This window comes from Loxodonta africana, chromosome X, assembly GCF_030014295.1.
Source record: "Loxodonta africana isolate mLoxAfr1 chromosome X, mLoxAfr1.hap2, whole genome shotgun sequence".
Taxonomy (NCBI): Eukaryota; Metazoa; Chordata; class Mammalia; order Proboscidea; family Elephantidae; genus Loxodonta; species Loxodonta africana.
In genome coordinates this window covers 174,370,931-174,385,894 of record NC_087369.1, presented here as the reverse complement: position 1 = coordinate 174,385,894, position 14,964 = coordinate 174,370,931, and the positions used below count along the sequence as shown (strand labels likewise).

Below are 14,964 nucleotides of genomic sequence, written 5' to 3'. Positions count from 1 at the left end.
TTTGCCCCACTTCTGAAAACTGGGGTTCAGGAAAGCTGGGTAGCTATATGGGATTGGCACAGAGGTGCTGGACCATGTCTGCCTGTGGTCTGAGATCTCAGCTGGGTCTCAAGTGCATTTGGGCCTCCAGTGAGCCCTTTAATTAGCACTGCTAGAAATGTTGGTAAAAGTGTTATCTGGGGAAGAGACTCTTGAGTTGGGCATGCATTTGTCTGTAACAGTGTTCATTGCCTCCTCCCAAAACCCACATGTAGCAGCTTTCCAGAAGGAAAGGTTATCCTTGTAATGGGATCAGACTGCTTGGAGAATTTGGAGGAGTCAAGTTTAGCTTTCTGGTACGGGAATTACCTCAGGCTGAACTAAAGAGTATGCTCTGGGTATAGGAAAGCTCAAGACTCAGGATGAACAAAACCTGAAATCATACTAAGAATATACAGTGGGTGGGGGTGTCATTTTTTCATTCAGTAAACATCCATCCACACACTTGGCTAGGGAGGTAGGAATAGAATTGCAAATTGGTCAAAGTTAAATCCATCTAGTCTCTACCAAATTCCAGAGCAAGGAGATGTATTGGAAAACTGGATGTAGCACTGGAGAGAGATGAACCGTTACTCTCTGCCTTTTGCTTCTCTCAACACTACGATGTTTGTTTTGGGTTTTTCTTTGACAATTTAAGAGTGTAGTGACTGATTAAAATGTCAAAATGTGTCATGTTGGAAAGGGTGAGAGAAATTAAAAGGTAATTTTATTTTATTATTAAAAAATGTCTAACTAAATCAACTCCTGCTTCTCCCCCACCTACGGAACACGTAGTACCTACGGAGCTAAAGAAAGTGTTTGCTGTTCACAATAATTCTTTGGGAGACTTGGTCATAACCAGCTTATGAGATGACTAAATGAAAGAACAGGGTGGTAGATTTTCTTTCTTTTTTTTTTTTTTTTGTCTTCCCATGAAAAAAAAGATTACTAAGCAAATTAATAAGTAAGCAGGCAAACAAGTAAAGTGCTCTTTTATTTAATAGCAAAGTCATTTAGCAGCAGGGCTCTATTCACACAATGAATTTGCTAATTATAAATGAGTCCCATGTAGTATTTAAAGCATTTACAAGATTCTTAGAAGCCTTAGAGCTCTGTCCTCCTTCCACTTGTAGCAATGTGACTGTAATTGTCAAAGAGAAAGAACAATACTGTTTTTAAAATGTCCTATTAGTCAGAATGTTCATTTACTTAAAACCAGCACACCTTCATCCTCAGCTTCCTCAGCTGAAAACACTGGAGCCAGGGCAGGAAGGCAGGGCAGGAGAGGCTGGCGGACCAGGCCCTTCGAGATTGGGCCCCTGCCTGTTGCTCTTTGCCTTGCACCCTGTGATCCAGCCGCAGCAAACTCCTCCTCATGCCCAAACAGTGCCGGAGCTTGGGCATTGGCCTTGGCTGCCTCTTCATCTGATGAACTCTTGCTCCTGTTTTGCAACGCAGCTCACCTGTCCCATCACTTTCTCTGAGCTGCCTTTTCTACCACCTGCAGGTACTTTGTCCCTCCCTCTTCTGAACCCCCATAGCACTCTGCTGGTATTTGGTAGAAATCCCATCACATTCTATGGCAATTATCTCCCCACAAGGCTGTCTCCCTTACTAGACTGGGAGCTCCTGGAAGACAGGGACTGAAGCTGACTCATCTTCCAACGTTTCCACTTATCCCTAAACACCTAGTGTAGTTCTTGGCCCAGTAACACCAGCCTTGGGCACCATCTGCCATTGATCTTACTTGAAGGAGGTCTGATAGTGGCACAGCAGCCTGGAAAAGCTGGCTATAGCTCATCATAGGAGACCAGCTCAGCATGGACATGGCTTGAAGAGGCTGGACCTTCAAGGTGAGTAGCAGCTGCTCATGACATCAGCACAGAGGGAATGTGGTGACTAAGAGGCTAACAAAACCTTAGATTTCACTGGCTGATACTATTTCTACCAGGAGCTCACTAGCTCTCTACTTTGCCAGTTAGCATTCATTAAACATCCCCAGATGTCCTCTCATCAAGAGGCAGGGAAGGGACCAGCATCTGTCATCATGGCTTCTCCGACAGGATTGTAGTGAAGCCAAGGTGTCTTTGTCAGATTCTCAGCTGAAGCAATCACTGACCACTCAGAAAATATGAGGAAAAGTTGGTATTAGGATCTCAGTGGTAAATGGCATGAAGGTCTAAAGGAGAATATAAAAAAAATCAGGAGACTCAGAAGTAAAGAAGAAAATAACTAGAAAGAGATTAGGAGAAAGGGGTGAGTAAGAGAAGGTAGGAATAGAGAATCCCAGGGAAGAAACAAGTAGGGAGTGGGGGAGCAAACGAGGCCAAGCACAGGATACTGGGAAGCAAAGTAACATCCAGACAGAAAACATGAGGTGGGTGATATTTATTGTTCTTTTTAGCTGCCATTGAGTCAGCTCAGTCTCATGGCAACCCCATGTTGTTGTTGTTGTTAAGCGCCATCAAGTCAGTTCTGACTCATAGCAACCCTATGTAAAATGGAATGAAACACTGCCCGGTCCTGTGCCATCCTCAGAACTGTTGCTATGTTTGAGCCCATTGTTGCCGTCACTAAGTCAATTCATCTCGTTAAGGGTCTTCCTCTTTTTTGCCGACCCTTCTTCATGGATCTGATCCCTTCTGATAACATGTCCAAAGTACCTGAGACGAATTCTCTCCATTCTCGCTTTTAAGGAGCATTCTGGCTATACTTCTTCCAAGACAGATTTGCTTGTTCTTTTGGCAGTCCATGGTATATTCAATATTTTTTGCCAACACCATAATTCAAAGGTGTCAAAACTTCTTTGGTCTTCCTTATTCATTGTCCAACTGTCACATGTATATGAAACAATTGAAAATACCATGGCTTGGGTCAGGCACACCTTAGTCTTCAAGGTGATATCTTCGCTTTTTAACACTTTAAAGAGGTCTTTTGCAGTGGATTTGCCCAATGCAGTACTTCATTTGATTTCTTTACTGCTGCTTCCATGAGCATTGATTGTGTATCCAAGTAAAATGAAATCTTTGACAACTTCAACCTTTTCTCCATTTATCATGATGTTGCTTATTGGTCCAGTTGTGAGGACTTTTGTTTTCTTTATGTTGAGGTGTAATCCATACTGAAGGCTGAAGTTTTAGATCTTTGTCAGTAATTGCTTTAAGTGCTCTTTGCTTTCAGCCAGCAAGATTGTGTCATCCGCATATCACAGGTTGTTAATGAGTCTTCCTCCAATCCTGATGCTGTGTTCTTCATATAGTCCAGGTTCTCAGATTATTGGCTTAGCATACAGATTGAATAAGTATGGTGAAATGATAAAACCCTGACGCATACCTGTCCTGATTTTAAACCATGCTGTATCCCCTTGTTCTGTTCCAACAACTGCCTCTTGGTCTATGTACAGGTACTACACGAGCACAATTAAGTGTTCTGAAATTCCCGTTCTTCACAATGTTATCCATAATTTGGTATGATCCACATAGTTAAATGCCTTTGCATAGTCAATAAAACACATGTAAATATCTTCCTGGTGTTCTCTGCTTTTAGCCAAGATCCATGTGACATCAGCAATGATATCCCTGGTCCCACATCCTTTTCCAGATCCTGCCTGAATTTCTGGCATTTCCCTGTTGATGTACTGCTGTAACCATTTTTGAACGATCTTCAGCAAAATTTTATTTGCTTGTGATATTAATGATATTGTTTGATAATTTCTGCGTTCTGTTGGGTCACCTTTCTTTGGAATGGGCACAAGTATGGATCTCTTCCAGTCGGTTGGCCAGGTAGCTGTCTTCCAAATTTCTTGGCATAGAGGAGTGAGCGCTTCCAGTGTTGCATCTGTTTGTTGAAATATCTCAATTCCTTTTCTGTCAATTCCTGGAGCCTTGTTTTCCACAATGCCTTTGGTGCAGCTTGGACTTCTTCCTTCTGTATCATCAGTTCTTGATCATATGCTATCTCCTGAAATGGTTGCACGTAGACCAATTCTTTTTGGTACAGTGATTCTGTGTATTCCTTCCATCTTCTTTTGATGCTTCCTGCATCGTTCAATATTTTTCCCATAGAATCCTTCAGTATTGCAACAGGAGGCTTAATTTTTTCTTTAGTTTTTTCAGCTTGATAAATGCTAAGCCCATGTACAACAGAACAAAGCATTGCTCAGTTTTGCACCATCTTCACAATCGTTAGTATGCTTGAGTCCATTGTTGTGGCCACTGTGTATCTGGAGTACCTTCTAACCTGGGGGGGGGGCAGTCATCTTCCAGCTCTATATCAGACAATATTCTGTTGTGACCCACAGGGTTTTCTTTGCCCAATTTTTAGAAGTAGATTGTCAGGACTTTCTTCCTGCTCTGTCTTAGTACATAAGCTCCACTGAAACTTGTCCACCTTGCTCGTATTTGAAATACCCATGGCTTCCCCTATTCCTCAGCCTGTATCTCTATTCTGATCCAGGTGAACTTTGCCTCTTCTCTCTTCTCCATGAAGGGATGCCCAGTGAAGGTCTGTTTATGCACAGGTGCCTATGTATGAAAACAGTGGGCACGTGTATGTGTAGGCGTGCTTGTTTCCCATTGTGTATTTTTTTTTAACTCTGAAGAATAGGTCTAAAGGACAGTGCCATAGTGAGCCCCCAGCTGCCACTGTCTTCTGTGTCTGAGGGAGCCCTTTGCAGAGCTTCATGGGTAGGCTGTGGCTCCTGCCTGCAGCCTTGCAAGGGTGGAAAACCCCGGCATGCCCCCTAGGTTACTGAACACATTTACAGTGCATGAAGGGTGAAATGCTCTGCTAATGATGCATGCCAACATTGCATAACTTTTATTGTGTCTTTAAGACAAAATGACTTTGCAGACTCACCGAGCTCTCTTCCTCACAGGAGGTGTGCCCCTTGAAGGTCGCGGCGCTGTGAAGTTATTTCTCGGATAACCAAAAAGTGCCTCGTGCCTGTAGAAAGCAGCACGGTGCAGTCCTGGGTAAAAGTCAGGAGCCCAGGTTGCTAGTTTGGGCTCTGCCACTCGGTCTCAAGCTGAGTTTTCTCATCTGTTGAATGGGAGTAATCTCACCCACCTACCTCATAGAGTTGCTGTGAGGATCAAAGCAGATGATATATAGTACCGCACATGTGACCAGTACTTCACAATTGGCTAGTGATTTCAACAGCCATTCTCTCATTTGATCCTCTCAGCAACCCTCCTCATTATTTCGATCCTCATTTTACAGATGAACAAACTGAAGCTCAAAGAGGAGAAGTGACTTGGCCAAAGCCACATAGCTAGTAAGTGGTAAAGCCAGGGTGATGGAACTTTTCTGCTTTCAAATTCATCTCCAATTATCCCTGGACATAAGCCTGGCTACTCAGTGCTATTGGCTTCATGGCTCCTGTTTCTTAACTTCCCTCATGACTCCTCTTCCCTGAAACCTCTGCTGGTGCTCTGTGTGATGAATTAACCCACTTTTGTTTTGTCCCTCCCTTCTCTCCTTTTTCTGGCCCCTAGAAGAAAACACCAGCAGCTCCAACAAAGAAAAGCAGCAGCACCTTCAACATCGTGGGGACCACCTATCCTATCAACCTGGCCAAGGATACTGAGTTCTCTGCCATCTCCAAGGCTGCTGCTGCCAGTGCCTGTTCAACCCCAACAATTGTTGCTTCACCCAAGACCACCTATGTGCCAGAAACCCCCACAGAGACCAAGACCTACAACAGTGTCAGCAAGGTTGACAAAATTTCCCGCATTATCTTTCCTGTGCTCTTTGCCATATTCAATCTGGTCTATTGGGCGACATACGTCAACCGGGAGTCAGCTATCAAGGGCATGATCCGCAAACAGTAGAAAATGGTGGCTGCCCAGCATCCAGAGCACTGTATACCCTATGAAGCATTCAGGCACCTAAACCCCGGGGCTCCCCTTCACGTGTTTCAGGATTCTTCTTTTTAACCCCCACCAAGCTGTGACTCTCAAATATATTTATGGATCTCAATGAAAAAAAAAGTAACAAGAAAAAAAAATTGTCCCTCTAATGTTGCTGAGTATACTCCCATCAGGGCCAAACACTGCCATTTGTCCAGTTGCACATCTTAGTCTGCCCGTCTCCCCCAGCTGAAGGCACTGCGTGTATTTTGTTACACTCTGCCCAATGCAGAAAGAGCAGGATACGCCACTCCCTGGAGTGGGAGCCTTGGCTGTTTGAGAAGGCAAGATTGAGGAGAGTTACTGACTGCTCCAGATCAGATGATGCTGACTCACTGGGGAGCCAGGCTGGGCTCTTCCATGGAGTCCTGCCTGCCACTTTCCCTGCCTAAAGCAGGACACATTAGGCATAAGTACTGATGGTAGAGGCAGGAGCCAGTTTTAACCTCCGAGTACGCCCCCCAAATCCTTTCTTGGCTTGGAGGTTAGTGGAGACAGTGGAGAACTACCACTGTCACCATGTGTGTCCAAAACAGATAGAGTTAACTGGACCAACCTGGCACCACGATGGCTGGTGCCCTGCCATGTCCAGCCCCTCGGGAAAAGAACCCTCCTTGGCATATCTCTCCTCCAGGAAAGCCCTCAGCCCTCAATCTCTTTGCCTCCCTTGTAGCCAACTGGGCAGTGCCTAATTTGGACTCATTGCCATCTGTAACTCTTCAGGAAAAAAAGACCAAGCACTTTTTTATTTTAACAAAAAAGGAACAAATAGAAAGAGAAAAATCCAGATCAAATGCCTACAACAAGGATTTTAAAAGATGTGCAAGATTGGAAAGTCACCTCCGTGCCAGGGCAATTAGTCAAATACTAGAAAGGGCAAGATGTCTGGGGCTGGTTTGGTAGCTGAGGTTTAATGTATGGCTCAAAAGAGAAGACCACCAGCAGGCGAAAGTCATATTCTTCCACACCTGCTATACCGCCAGACCCTAGCCCAGGCCCAGAAACTTTGTTCCCACTGTGTCAGGGATTTCTGGTCCTCTGTTGTTGCTGATTCTAAAGGGCATGAATTGGAGATCTATATAAATACCTCTAGTCTATTTTTTGAGTCAATTAAATCATTAACTTTATTATCAGTTTTATAATATATTATCTAGAAACCAGTTGACGTCATTTATTCTTAATCTCAACGTCAGTAAAAGGCACAGGCACAATTGGGAAGTTTTTGTAAGGTAGATGAACTGATTCCTGAAGTCTGAACGACTTGCCAAGGCTCCTTACAACTGTAATTGAGAAGTAATATGCACCCCTTCCAACAGCCTAAATGAAGACAGAACTGAGAATCTAGGTCCACCTTGACCTCAGAAATCAGCACAGTCTCAGTGGGCCTACTGGGTCCTGAGTGCAGTTAGTTTGGACACCTAAAAGGTTTTTAGAGAGTCACAATATGTCACTCAAGGAGGCCACTTCTAATAGTCACAGCTCAAGTGTTTAAGACGGCAGCCCCAGCCACTTTGGATCTGAATAGCTACAGTAGCCCAGAGTGGCCCAGAAACATAAGTAAAGCCAAGATGGTACCACAAGCAGAGATTCCCTGCCCATCTCCTGAACAAAGCTTCTACGGGGCCTATCACTAGCTGCTGGCTGCCTTTTCATCCATCCTTCCCCCATCCCCTGCTTCCTTGACATTGCTGGGATAATGCATGCCAGTCCCATTCTTCCTAAGACTGTGTCTGTTAAGCAAGTCTCGTGGATACGTGGGGATGGGGGGGTGGGAGGGGGGGTGGGGGTGTTAATGACTGTCTTAAGAAATTTAGAGTGGAAGCCTGACCTTTGCCTCTCTGTAGAAATCGTGTTTCCAAATGCTTTGGTGCAATGTTTAAAAAACCCAGGTGCAATGTTTAGTGGCTGTTTATTAAACTCTTTCTGAATTGTACTTGGGCTGGAGAACTTTTTTTGATCGTGCTTTACCTAGCAAACTCACAGACAACACTATGTCCTTGGTTTTCATCCCCTCTCTTGTTCCACCCCGACTTTCCACTTCTTAGCACCATTAGAATGAACTTGAAGAAAGGTATCTCCAGAGCAAGAGACCTATTACAATGATACAGAATGGAACCCATGTGAAAACATAGCTTTGATTTACTCAGGGGGCTCATCGCCCAGTATAACAAAGAAGGAAGCAGCTGCATTGCTTCCTTTGCTAAATCTACCCACTCCCACCAAATACAGGAAAGTATTTTATTGCAATTCTAAAGGCTTTCTGTTGTCCATCAATTACTACTTCCTTAGTCTGTAGTTTCTTTAGGCAATAATTATTAGGCAGAGTGGGACTGTGAGTCTGGTTGGTTGAGGCATGTTTGGGAAATGGACGATGACTACGTATTTCTTACAGAGTAAGGAAAAATCTTGGAAGTAATCTCATGAGATCTCCTCCTGAGGTATGGGAAAAACCTACTTGGGAAAGCATTTAACATCATATAAAATGTTTTCTTGTCTGTATTAGAAGCAGGGACTTTGACAATCTGACCCTAGAGATCCTTTCCATTCCTGTGATCATCTGATGGATACCCTGCTGCTGCATCAACCCTGCAGTCCCTTACAAGTTCAACCACACCCCAGAGCAACCATGCTAAGCAAGGTGGCAGTCCCCCTTGTAAAATGGCCTGATAGTCAACATTTAAAAGTTGTTTCCTTAAGAACCTTCTGAAATTGCTTTGATTCTGAAAACCATTCCCCTAGTCTTAGGGATGGGAACCCTGGTGGCTTAGTGGTTAAGTGCTACGGCTGCTAACCAAGAGATCAGCAGTTCAAATCTGTCAGGCGCTCCTTGGAAACTCTATGGGGCAGTTCTACTCTGTCCTATAGGGTCACTATGAGTCGGAATCGACACGACGGCAGTGGGTTTGTTAGTCTTATGGGAAAGTTCAAGCTGTTCCCATTAGCACTTCTGTTGCCTAGGCCCCTAGAGTTTGAAGCCCTGCCCCAGGCTGGGCCCAGTATCTCTGGACTCCAGTACTTTATGGTTTTCAGTGCATCGGGGAGATATCCCCAGAAGTTAATTGAAGGTAGCAGTCCAGAGGCTGCTAGTAGAGTGGCTAGTACATAGTAGGTGCTCAATAAATATTTATTGACTAAATTAATGCTAATGTATATCAGGGATACATGAGACAGGTTTCTTCAGGGTGGTGTTGGAGAGGCGACTAGCCAAACTGATCAATGGAGACAAATGGGAAGAAACAAATGAGAAACACAGTCTTCTAAAGCAGCTCTAAGAGCATTCCTGTACTAATAAATGTGCTCTGTTTTAACTAAGTTTAAATAGCTCTTTCCTGGTTGAACAATTGCTTGTTCCTATGGTCTTTTGAATCTGGGGGGGGGTCATTTAATGACCTATTAGTTTCTAGTACTAGACTACTGACAGCAGGAGACGAAGGCTTACTTGGGCATCAGGCCCCAAGCATAGCCCACTGACCCATCAAGGATGAGTCTGAGTTAGGACACCCTTTGGAGCCCTCTCCAGTCTGGGCTTGGGAAGCAGACTTGCTGGAACTCCTCTGAATCTTTGAAAGAGGTCCAGCAGGAGATGCAAGGAGTGGGTGGAGCAATGGAAGAGGAAAGAAGCAATTGGGGGGAATTCTGTCAAAGAGGCCCTACACTGTGAGAACCATGGTCTCGGAGAACATCTAGCTCAATTGGCATAACATTGTTTATAAAGAAAATGTTCTACATTCTACTTTAGTGAGTAGCGTCTGGGGTCTTAAAAGCCTGTGAACAGCCATCTAAGATTCTCCACTGGTCTCACCCCATTTGGACCATGGGAGAATGAGGAAAACCAAAGACTCAAGGGAAAGATTAGTCCAAAGGACTAATGGACCACAACTACCATGGCCTCCACCAGACTGAGTCCAGTACAACTAGATGGTGCCCGGCTCCAACAGGGATCACAATAGAGGGCCCTGGACAGAGCTGGAGAAAAATGTAGAACAAAATTCTAACTCAAAAAGAAAGACCAGACTTACTGGCCTGACAGAGACTGGAGAAACCCCGAGAGTATGGCCCCCAGACACCCTTCTAGCTCAGTAGTGAAGTCACTCCTGAGGTTCACCCTTCATCCAAAGATTAGACAGGCCCATAATACAAAATGAGACTAAAGGGGCACACCAGCCCAGGGGCAAGGACTAGAAGGCAGGAGGGGACAGGAAAGTTGGTAATAGGGAACCCAAGATCAAGAATGGAGAGTGCTGACATGTTGTGGGGTTCTTAACCAATGTCATAATACAATATGTGTACTGTTTAATGAGAAGCTAGTTTGTTCTGTAAACCTTCATCTAAAGTACAATTTTTTTTAAAAAAAGTGAAAAACAAAAAAAGAACCCTACAATTGGGGGCAAGAATCTCTTCACTTCAACCTCAATAGCTTCTAATTACAGAGGCTCCCTTTAACCTGGGGACATTAATCATGTGACCATCTGCTCGAGTGAGGCTGGAGGTACCTGCCCTTGTTGACCTGAGCAAGCTGTCCTCTGGGCCTCCCGCCCCCAGCCTACTTCCCAGTTCCATTAGAGGGCAACCTGGATCTGTTCTGCCTTGCTTCTGCCTCAGCTTCAACAATGTGATACTGTGGGAAAAACACAGAGAAGACTGCACACCTGTATTTAAGCCAGGGCTCCGTCCCATCACAGTTGTGTGATGCTGGGCAAGTCCATCCCTTGGTCTGAGACTTAGTTTTCCCATTAGTAAAACGGGGCACTGATCAGAGCCACACTCAAGAGAGTGCTCTTTCTAGCAGCTGCCATGGTGGCCACTCTGCCCCAAGTGTCATCACATCCTGGGGCCTCACTCAGATTTTGCTACTGCCCTCACACCAGCCCACCCTAGCAGCATAAACCCTATCGTTTGCTTCCCTGTGACACAACTCAGTTGGGCTGGCAACTTCAAAAGAATTTGATTAAACACTAAACAAGGACAGCTAGGAGGCTGTCTTAATTACCTACTGTTGCCATAACAAAAATATTGCAAATAGGTGGCTTTAAAGAACAGAAATTTATTGTCTCACAGTTTTGGAGGCTAGAAGTCTGAATTTGGGACATGACTGGAGGTCTTTCTTGGTCTACTTCAGAATCTAATAGCTGCCCAGAATCTTTGGAAGTCCTTAGTGTTCCTTGACATTCCTTGGTGTTCACTGGTGGCTGTCTTCCACCTGTGTATTTCTATGCACCACTCAGAAGTAATTAGGTTTAGGACCCACGCTACTCTGGTAGGGTCTCGTTAACAGAAAACCCCTATTTCCAAACAGGATCATATCCACAGGCACAGGGGCCAAGATTTCAGTTCATACTTGGGGGGACACAATTCAATCCACAGCAGAGCCTGAATCTGGGAATGCAGAGGGCCAAACTGTCCGGTCTAGCAATGATCTCGCTGCCCCCTCCATTCATTTCTTGGCCTGGGCTCCATGTGGCAGAGTCTTGTGTGATGAGATGCAGGATTATTAGCGGTCCAGCTCCAGCGTAGGAAAAGTAGGATCCTAAATTGAGGACATTAAGGGGGTGCTGGTGCCAGGCAAGGGGCCCCCAGGTAAGCTGAGAGCACAGAGTGGGAACAAAAACTCCTCCTGTTCTTTTTCCTCTAAAGGTCCAGCTCATAGGCGAACAGAAACTCTCAGAAGGGAACTTTCTGAACTTCTCGTGACCAAATCAGCAGACCTCTCTGGATCTGCACACACTCTTACTCCCTTCCCTTTTGTCACAGGAGAAAGGGCGGTCTCCCCTCTCTCCAAGGCCAGCCCCTCCTTCGTCTTTCATCTCTGTTCCTCCCTTCTTAAAGAGCTCTAATGTATGTTCTTGCTGACTCACCACTGCCCTTGTTATTTAAACCTAAAGGCATTTTTTCAGTTATCTTACTTCACCTGTCAGCAGCATTTGACTTTGTTGACAACTACTTTATTCTTGAAACTGTCTCTCTGGTTTCCATGACACTACATTCTCCTGGGAGCCCTGCTTTTTTCCCTGCCACCTGTTTCTTGTGTTTCCTAGTCAACTTCTCCTGTCTCTTAAAGACTGAGGTTCCCTACAGTATTTGCCCTGTTCTGTTTTCACTCAACACACTCTCCCTGAGTGATCTCATCTGTCCTGATGGTTTCAGTCACCACACACTCCAATTCTCTTTTGTTGTGTAACAAAACTCCCCAAAACTTGGTGTCATAAAGTAACAACCATTTATTATTTATATGGGAGCACAGCAAGGATGGCTTGCCCCAGGCTCAAGGATGCCTGGGACCTCAGATAGGAAGACTAAAAGAGCAGGGGTGCCTTAAATGACAGGGGACTGGCACGATTGGGAATGAAGGATCAGCTTCCAAACTCCATGTTACAGAGGATTCTGTGATGAAATGCAGGCTTCTTAGTTGCCCAGCTCCAGTCCTGTTCATCAGGATAAAAGTTGGGTCCTAAACTGAGAAGATGAAGGTTCTGGATGCCAGACCAGGGTGAAGGTCCTTCACTCACATGAATGTCAGCTGGGTTGTCATGGCTGAAGGACAGGCTCATTGGACACTGTTGACTGGAGCATCTATAAATGGCCTTCCCTTGTGACTTCTCACAGCATGGTGGTTGGGTTTAAAAAGGCAACATCTCCAGAGGAGGCCCCTGGAGAACAAGCTTTCCAAGAATGTCGGGTGGAAATTGCATGTATTTTTCTGTCCTAGCCTTGGAAGTCATGCAGCATACCTTGTGCTGCATTCTGTTGGTGATACTGAGTCACCAAGGCCAGCCCAGATTCAAGAGGAGAGACATCGGCCCCACCTCCTTTTGGGAGGATTGCTAAAGAATTTGCGGAAATGTATTAAAACTGCCACACCTCCTTTATGCTGATGATGACAAAATCAGCATCTCTAGCCTAGTTATTTCACATCAAATTTGATATGTTCAAAGCTGAACTCTTGATTCTGCAATCCCCATAATTCTGTACTTCCCTTGGTTTTTCCTTTATTCTAGCAATAAATCGAACCCTCATTCACCCAGATCTCAGGCCAAAAGCCCAGCAGGTATTTTTGACTCCTCTCGCTCCTCCCCACATCCAGTCTATCTAAATAGCTTGTCAGCTTAGCCTCCAATTTAAATCCAATATTGGACCCTCTTCCCCACTTCCACTGCCAGCACTCCAGTCCAAGCCTCAGTCATGATCTCTCACCTAGATCACTACAGAGCTACCCTTTTAAATTGTAAGCCAGACTATGCCACATGCCTGTTTTATACCCTTCAATAGCATCCTGCTGCACCTAGAATAAAATCCAAAATCTAGCCCTGGCCTTAAAAGTCCTGAGTAATGTGGTCCCACTTACAGCTCAGCCTCTCATTGTCACAATGTCTGCCTCCCACTCACAAAGCATCAGCCATATCAACCAGACATCAAGTACTAATATGTCTCAGGGCCTTTATGCAGGGTGTTTCCTTAGTCTAGAGTGTTCCTTCCCTCTTTGTCTTCACATAACTGACTCCTACTCATCTCTCAGGTCTCACCTGAAAGGTCCCTTCTCTCATGCTTCTTGTTCTCCCAGACTAGGTAGCTTGTCGTGCTGTGAGCTTCCACTCCACTCTGCATTGCTCTCCCTATCCCAACATTTAATCTGCTTCATTGCAATTTCCTACTGAACTAAGCCCTGCAAGGAAGAACTGCCTCTACACACCATTGTGTAGGTTGAAAAGCATAGTCTACACTCAGCAAATACTCATCTAATGGAACAACTTCTCAGCTGGAATTTAAGGATGATTTCAAATTTTCCAGGCAAAGAGAAGGGCATTCAAGACAGGCTGCACAAAGGTCCAGAAGTGAGAAAGACTATGATAAGGCATGCGGCCAAACTTATTTGTCCTAACTGTCCAGGCCTTCTAGTGTGGATGGTGAATTTAGTGGCTCTGGATCTAAAAGGTAGTTGTGGGATGCCTGCGCATCATCTGCCTGAGTACCTGGCTGTATACCATCATCTTGCCAGCTTGTGATCCCAGAAGGCTGGCTACCCAGCAAGATGAGCTGCTTTAGGGAGAGCCACTTGCTGGACCCTGAGGCTGGTGGTTCCTATGGTCCTTTCTCCATTCAGGCAAGCTTCCTGCAGACTCAGGGTCTTAAGAGTTTTCCCTCCTTGAAGCCTCTCTCTAGCCTTGCTGCCCAAGAGTCATATTCATTCATGCTACTCCAAATTCCACAAGCCCTTTCTTAAGTCACTAAATAGTCACATGAAATAAACAAAAACTCAAGAGGGATAATGATAACAATGCTGCTAGGTCCCACAGCAGGCCCTTCAGTCTTATCATAGTCTCGGGCAACTGACAGCTGCCCCAGGCTGCCGGGTTTAGGGCTCTGCATTTCAGCAGGTGACGTTTTATGCCTGCAAGTATCGTGTAGGGTAACACTTCAATCTGGGTCCTCCTTCCAGAAACACAGATCAAGCCTGGAATCATGCTGGTCCTCTCCCTGCTTCTTGATGGGAGGAGATCTGGGAACAGTTAATGAATGCTAATGGGTTTTTTTTTTTTAATGGGCAAAGAAGTAGAGAGCTAGTGAGCCCCTTGTAGAAATAGTATCAGCCAGCGAAATCCAAGGTGTTATTAGTCACCATATTCCCTCCATACAGAGCATCTACTACTGACCCTGAAGGTCCAGCCACATCCATGCTGTGTTGATCTCCTCTGATGAGCTACAGCCAATTTTTCCAGGCTGCTATACCACTATCAGGCCTCCTCCAAGTGAAGATCAATGGAAGATGGTGCCCAAGGCCAGTGCTCTGGTCAGTGGTTGCTTCAGCTGGGACTCTGCCTTAGGTACCTTGGCTTTGGGTCATGGCTGCACTACAGTCTCCTTGGAGAAGCTATTATGACAGATGCAGCAGGGCCTGAACCTTGGAGAGATGGCCATCTCCTGTAAGTATTACAATGTGGCCATGTGAGAGGCTTAGACTGGGACTGGCCTCTGGCCAAATTGATGTAAAGAGTGAGATACCAACATGGTCATGGAGAAAAGCTGGTAGTGACTGGACCAA

At 45.2% G+C, this 14,964-nt stretch overlaps 1 protein-coding gene across 1 annotated transcript in view; it reads left to right on the top strand.

The window, feature by feature from the left end:
- The window catches only part of GABRA3 (gamma-aminobutyric acid type A receptor subunit alpha3), a 172,844-nt gene extending 166,766 nt beyond the window's left edge, over nucleotides 1–6,078 (top strand). The window contains exon 9 of the mRNA XM_003421224.4: nucleotides 5,514–6,078. Within this exon, the coding sequence (XP_003421272.1) occupies nucleotides 5,514–5,849 (336 nt within the window). The 3' untranslated portion in view covers nucleotides 5,850–6,078. The remainder of the gene's footprint in view (nucleotides 1–5,513) is intronic.
- Nucleotides 6,079–14,964: the final 8,886 nt, after the last annotated feature.